The sequence below is a fragment of the Carlito syrichta genome, unplaced genomic scaffold, assembly GCF_000164805.1.
Source record: "Carlito syrichta isolate Samal-C Ts95f unplaced genomic scaffold, Tarsius_syrichta-2.0.1 Scaffold312129, whole genome shotgun sequence".
NCBI lineage: Eukaryota > Metazoa > Chordata > Mammalia > Primates > Tarsiidae > Carlito > Carlito syrichta.
The window spans coordinates 254,382-261,905 of NW_007256225.1; the positions used below are offsets into that span (position 1 = coordinate 254,382).

A 7,524-nucleotide genomic window follows, 5' to 3' on the forward strand; every position below is an offset into this window, starting at 1 on the left:
TGGCTGGAGTGCAGTGATACACACACAGCCACCCAAGCATCGACCTGCTGGGCTCTGGTGATCCTTCCGACTCAGCCTTCCAAGTCACTGGAATTACAGGCTCGCGCTACCATGCCCAGCTAAATTTTTAAAAAATTATTGTAGAAATGAGGTCTCACCAAGTTGCCCAGGCTGGTCTTGAACCTGCTGGCTCAGGCAATCCACTCACCTCAGCCTCCCAAACTGCTGGGATTACAGGCTGAGTCGCCGAGCCCTTCCTTTTCTGTATTCTTAATAAACTCCTGCTTTCTCACCAAAAAAAAAAAAAAAAAGTCATTCATCAAATGTCAAAGCATATTAAAGGAAGGCCAAGTATCTAGCAAAATTGAAAAGACATACATAGAAAACAAAAGAATAATCTGCAAGATACTTAACAATGCAAGTTTTTTTTAAAAGATACTTACAATGAAGTTGTAAAATCAGCTAATACTGACAATTTGTGTAATAAAAATACAAATACTAATAACCTTCCATAAAATACCAAGTTCCATGAGGCATAAAGTGTATTTCTCTTAACTATAAATTAGCCTATCTAACACTTGGTAGATGCCATGATAATTTTAAAAACAAAGTGACTAGTCTAGTATCTTACCCTCTGGAGCTCTGCATCCGGATCCGGGTGTCCTTCAGCCAGAAGGCGCTGCCTGATTTCCTCAAGCTCTTCCTTCTCTCTCTTTCTATCCCGCTCATCTGCTTCCATCTCCTTTTCTCTGTCTCGTAACCTTTTCTGAAGAGCACTTCCCCTGCAAAAGTAACAGGACTCCCTGAGTACTCAGATCACTGACCATTGTTTTCAATACTGAAAGCTGTGTGCTGAGATTAAAGACTGTTTGAATGTTCCCTATCTACAGAGCACCCAAGACATGCTCTCGACATGGTCTACATGTAATCACCAAGCACTGTTCACTGCTCATCACTATACTTCCTTCATTCTTAAAATCATTCTAATAAGTGTCCAAACAAGTAAAAAGGCAGCTTCAGGAATGAGAGCTCACATTTTGTGTTTATTCCAATTCCCAATATATAATTTGCATTTTCTTAGATGCCAAGCTGTGGGAAAACAATATACATAGCATTAATATAACTACAAATAGCTCTGCAACTTCAATTTAAATTAATTCTTTCCCTGGTAGAAATACACCAGAGAATAGTGCAGAATCAACAAAAAGCAGAAGTTCTCTCCATAATGAACACCTGGCAATTCACTATGTCACAGAAATAATGAAATTATGTACTGCCATTTAATGTTTCTAGACTTCAGTAGTCATACTGATTTCGTGACATTTTCTAAAAAGGCAAACCCTTGGCACTCTTTCAATTTAAGCTGCCAATTTCAAAGTTTCAAATATTTTGGCTATAAACTATATTGAATTTAATTACATATTAAGTGTCATTATGACTATATCATGTCAAACAAACTAGAGACAAAATGGTATCACAAGCCAGGCTCGGTGGCTCAGCCTGTAATTCCGCGCTTTGGGAGGCTGAGGTGAGTAGACTGCCTGAGTCCGCGGGTTTGAGACCCGCCTGGGCAACTTGGCGAGACCTCATCTCTACAATAAATCAAAAAACTAGCCGGGTGGGGAAGTGTGTGCGCCTGTAGTTACAGTTACTTGGAAGGCTGAGGCGGAAGGATTGCCACAGCCCAGCAGGTCAAGGCTGCGGTGGCCGAGAGCGTGCCACTGCACTCCAGTCTAGGCGACAGAGTGAGAATCCAACTCAAAAAAAAAAAAAAAAATGGTATCACAGCATTGTCCATATCCTCAAGGAACTTACAGATCAGAAGAAATGTAGTAGAACGAAACAAACACTTTTACCATAATGCCATAAATGCTAGGCTGGGAACAATTTAGAAACACCGCAGAAACATAAGGAGGCAGGTGTCCTTACTCTCATTCACAATAACATACCAAAGTAAGCAAGAGTGAGGAAACGGAAGTTAGACTTTGATATACCAATGCTAGACATACCAACAGACGTGGTATATAATGTGCTGTAAAATTGAACCTATTTATAACTCATGAAGGAAAAAATAGTATTGATAAAATACACTCATGGGCTTTCCCCCCACCCGAGAAGAGATGCATGGAACTGCTGCAGATATAGATGACTCTTCCCCCCACAGAAAACAGTCTATCAGCCTGGAAGCAACAAAGATGCAGGTAAAGGCTTCTTGCTTTCATATTCCACATGGTGAACCTGCACTCCCCAGAGATGAGGGAAAGCAGAGCTAATCAAGACCTCGAAGAACGGGCTTCTTCACCTGTAATACTTGGGGTCATCTCTATCATCATCATAGTCTTCTAAGAATTCTTTTAGTCGCTTGGCTTCTTTGGCCTTTGAGGAAATGAAGGACAAAATGTGTAAAGTTAACATAAAAGTATTCATATCACCACCTCCTTCCCCATTCTTGGAAACAATTTTCTTATTCATACTACTAAAACTTTATAGTTCTCATATATTTCATATATTAATATTACGTATAAATCACATTAGACATTTTAAAACTTTTACCTGTAAAACAAGGTTGATTAAGAACTTATCTGTGGGTCACTGCTTTAATAGACTGGTGTGGTCATGTGCTCTTTGAGCTATGACCGTTGCCATGTTGCCTAGCTTTGGCTCCCTCCCCTACCTTAGGGAGGTGAATTTGCTCTTTCTCTAATTTAGTTTCTAAATAAACTGCATTTTCTAATATTAAAAAAAAAAAGGACGTATCCATGATGCTACAATGAATATTCTCTCTGAATATAACCTTCAAAGTAACTAATTATTTTCTAATGAAATATGAGAATACCGGGAAATATAACTGAAGGTTATCTTATTAAATGAAAAAATATTTTAAATTCCATCCTATAAAAAGATGACATTGCAAGAAATAGTAATACGCAGAATTAATTAATTAATTAATTAAATACGGAGAATTAAAAATTGAATACTCCAGCCTGGGTGAAAGACTCCAAATATAAAAATATTGAAATAATTCATGAATCGGCCAGACACGGTGGTTCAAACCTCTAATCTCAGTACTTTGGGAGGCTGAGGAGAGAGGACTGCCTGAGCTTGTGGATTCAAGACCAGCCTGGGCAACACGGTGAGACCTCGTCTCTACAATAAATCACAAAAATTAGCCAGGCGTGATAGCGCGCGCCTGTGGTTCCGGCTACTTAGAAGGCTGAGGCAAAAGGATCACAGAGCCCAGCAGGTTGACGCTGGGGTGGCTGTGAGCGTGCCACTGCACTCCAGCCTGAGCGATGGAGTGAGACTCTAACTCAAAAATAAAAAAACAATAACTCATGAATCAATCTAAAGGTAATGCAACCTATCATTAAACTGATAGGAAACAAATCATGAAATTACAGGAATCTTACTCATATTTTTGGAATTTCAAATACAACTATTATATCCAAGCAGATAATGGTAGATTTCTGACTACAGTAAAATTAACAAAATTTCACTCAGTTCAAAAGTTATCTCTTTACAAAGACACCCCCCCAACTTAACCATCTATCTGTGAGCAAGCACCTGCTCCAGGCAGAATTAGGATTCTTTCTCTTAACTCCCCAAATACTGTGAACACACCTTTAAGGCTTCATAAATATATGCTACTCCTTCCAGTAACTACCTTATCCTCACTCCACTGCTCATGTATTTCAAAATTAGTATCATCTAGTCATTTTTGTATGCCCAGTATCAAGATATGCTGGGACATAACATACACTCAAAATCTGTCAAATCTATGGAAGTAGGTCGTCAGATGTTTACAAATGACAGTGTTCAAAATATTTTCAGTCAGAAACTATGGATACACAGGAAGGTCACAAGGTCACGGTAAAGCAGAAATAGAATCTACTAATCTTGAGAAGATGTGGAGAAGCCGCCACATTTTCCTCCTTACTTCTGTTATCTGAACATAAAGAAGCAACAATTTTTAAAGTTTCCAAACAAAATAAAATGTTTCTCAAGAAAAGTGTGTTCCGGATTTGCTCACAGAAAGGAGAATTGTTTTAGGCTTATTTCACAATCATCCTAGATGGCATATCTTCAAATAATTATATCTTACTACAGTATTATCTTCCTAATTTCTTTTCCCTTTTTTTTGAGTCAGAATCTCATTCTTTAAACAAGGCTAGGGTACAGTGGCATGCTCATAGCCACCGCAACCTCGATCCACTAGGCTCAGGGGATCCTTGTACATCAGTATTCCAAGCAGCTGGAACTAGAGGTGTGTATGACCACGCCTAGCTAATTTTTCTTGATTTATTATACAGACGAGGTCCACTAAGTTGCCCAGGCTGGTCTTGAACCCCTGGACTCAGGCAATGCTCGCACCTCAGCCTCCCAAAGTGTTGGGATTATTATAGGCATGAGCCACCATGACTAGCATCTCTTCCTATTTTCTAATCCAGGGATAAAAAAATTTCAGAATAGTAGCTATAATCCCATTTTTAATTTAATTTTTAAAAAGTTAAAATTGTTTTAAATAATTCTATGACATTACAGGATTTAATATCTGAAAAACCCATACTATGATACTATCTTATCTAGTCGCTACATGCACCCTTTTGGCTAATCACAAAAATTCCCTCTATGCCTCCTGTTGGAAACTATTTGAGGAAGATTCCTAGCTTCAGTGAAATTTTTGGAAGAATAACCTCCAAACTGGAGATAAAAACCTTCATGAAATTCTTACAAAAATGTAACAAAGGGAATAAATACACTACTGAAGCAAATACTACGATTAAACAAATTATCTTTTTATCATTCTACTTAATAACCTATGCCAATTGCTTCACTATTATAGTTTATCAACAGTCTAAATGCAAAAAGCAAAATTCATTTTAAGATTATCATGTAACTTAGAAGAAAAACAGGACAGCATTGTAGAATTTTTAAAACTCATTCATAAATGTTATAATATACGGAAGCAATAATACTGATTTATAAAAAGTTGTTCTCGTACTATTTGCTTCATCTAAATGTGCTGCATCAACTCCATAATTTTGAGAGTTCTCGATCAAAAAATGTTCTCTAAAGTCTCAGTTTAAAAATTACTTTGTGGCAAACGTACTTTGATAGCATGCAAAAGGATAATTTTGTTTATAGGCAGCAAAAATATAAAAAACAGGAGGAAAAAGACATTACAGTGTACTGAAATTATCTCAAGATTGCTTTGAATACACAAAAATTAAATTATCCACAAAGTCTGTACACTTTAACTATAAAGTTACTTATATGTAACAGTAAAACTTTGATTTAATTTTGGGGTTTTTGTTGAGTAGGACTCTCACTCTGTCCCATACTGGAGTACAGTGGCACGACCACGGCAGCCTTGACCTGCTGAACTCTGGCAATCCTTCCGTCTCAGCACTTCAAGTAGCCGACACTATAGCCGTGTACCACGATGCCCAGCTAACTGTTTGATTTATTGTAGAGATAAGGTCTCACACCAAGTTGCCCGGGCTGGTCTCAAACCTCTGGGCTCAGGCAATCCTCTCGCCTCAGCCTCCCAAAGTGCTGGGATTACAGGCATGAGCCACTGTGCCCGGCTGATTTGATTTTAACCTTTTTTGTAACCTAGAATCTTACCATTTCTCTTCTTCTTTCTTCTTCTCTTTCAGCTTCTTTTTCATATTCCCGGGTTTTCTTCCGTTCTCTGATTTCCCAATTCTTAAGACGCTAAAAATGAAAGTTCAAAGCTTTAAAAATGTATACAAAGGGTTTTATCAATTTTGACTAAGCTACTAAGTATACTAAGCTTTAAGAAAAGCCATTTGCTCAATTTACCTCTTGATAAGCTGCTTCCTTCTCTCGGAGTTTTCTTTCAAGTTTCCTTCGTTCATATGCATCTTCCTCATCTTCCTCTCGGTCACGTTTCTTGTCTTTTTCCCTCTCTCTCTCCCGTTCCCGCTCTCGCTCTCTCTCTCGCTCCCGTTCTCTTTCTCGCTCTCGTTCTCGTTCTCTCTCTCTTTCCCGCTCCCGTTCCCTTTCACGATCTCTGCTCTTTTCTCTACATAAAACAAAAAAAATTTAAATCTATCAGTCTGCTTTAAAGACAAAAGGAAAGGAAGACAACATATGAAATCATATACAAACTCACAGGCAAGAACTTAGCATTTGCTTTCCATAGAATTGTAAACTTCTTTACACTTACCAGAAAAACATAATTCCTGTCACATTTTAAACTTGATGTTAACGGTTACTGGTATGTCAGAAAACAAACAAAACCTGAATATAAGTCATTAAAAATAACTGAAGAATGATTAACTATGGCCCATCATATGTGAAAACATTAGTCAATTATATAATAGTATCCAGAAGAAATAAGGAAAATTCTTAATTCCCCATAGAAATACGAGAACTACTGAACACGTTAAGTGAGAGTATACCTCACTACTGATCAATGAATAAAGTGTTGGCAAATATTTCAAGAAAAGAGAACTGAGGCATGTTGCACGAATAAATTAGAACTGCACATATCAGCAATGGAGTATTATGCAGCCATAAAGAAGGACAAGATTATGAACCTTGCAGCAACTAGGATGAACTATAATACTGAGTGATCTATCACAAAAACAAAGAGCTGAGCACCACATGTTCTCACTCATAAGCGGACCCTGAACAATTATCATAATACTATAGGAAAGGGATTTGCAGTAGTGGGAAACTGCCAGGGGAGGGTGAGGGGCACACCTCATCAATAAGAATACCTGATCTCACGCCTGCTCACCTGAGAGGCACCCTTTCTTGCAAGAATGAAATTAAAAGAGCTACCTCGCTACCAAAAAAAAAAAGTGTACCTGATCTCAAACCAGGTGAAGTGGAGATCAAAGTGAGACTCAAACTTTACCTACACAATGATCATTTGTATACCAAACCCTGAATTGTACCCCACAACTTTAAACAGAAAAAATAAATGACAAAATATATTGTGAAAAAATAAATTAAGAATGATAAATCTGCCGGACTCGGTGGCTCAGCCTGTAATCCTGAGCCTTTGGGAGGCTGAGGTGAGTGGACTGCCTGAGCCCGCGGGTTCAAGACCCACCTGGGCAGCGAGACCTCATCTCTACAGTAAATCAAAATAATCAGCCGGGTATGGCAGCGCGCGCCTGTAGTTCCGGCTCCTTGGAAGGCCTAGGCGGAAGGACCACCGGAGCCCAGCAGGTCGAGGCTGCGGTGGCCGGGAGCGGCCACTGCACTCCAGTCTGGGCGACAGAGTGAGTCTCCAACTCAAAATAAAAAAAAAAATTAGAGGGAACCGTGGCATGTGCCTGAAGTCCCAGTCACTCGGGAGGCTGAGACGGGAGGACCAGTTGAGCCCAGGAGTTCTAGGCGGCAGTGAGCTGTGACCTCGCCACTGCACTCCAGCTTGGATGACAGAGTGAGATCCCGTCTCTAAAAAATAAAAAAGAGGCCGGGCTCGGTGGCTCAGCCTGTAATCCCAACACTTTGGGAGACCGAGGCGAGTGGATTGCCTGAGCC

General features: G+C 39.3%; 1 protein-coding gene across 1 annotated transcript in view; it reads right to left on the bottom strand.

Moving 5' to 3' along the window:
- The window catches only part of RBM25 (RNA binding motif protein 25), a 68,220-nt gene that overhangs the window by 7,562 nt on the left and 53,134 nt on the right, over window positions 1-7,524 (bottom strand). The window contains exons 11-14 of the mRNA XM_008069588.2: window positions 5,827-6,049; window positions 5,629-5,718; window positions 2,303-2,376; window positions 632-782 (exon numbers count right to left, since the gene is read on the bottom strand). Coding sequence (XP_008067779.1) covers window positions 632-782; window positions 2,303-2,376; window positions 5,629-5,718; window positions 5,827-6,049 — 538 coding nt within the window. The remainder of the gene's footprint in view (window positions 1-631; window positions 783-2,302; window positions 2,377-5,628; window positions 5,719-5,826; window positions 6,050-7,524) is intronic.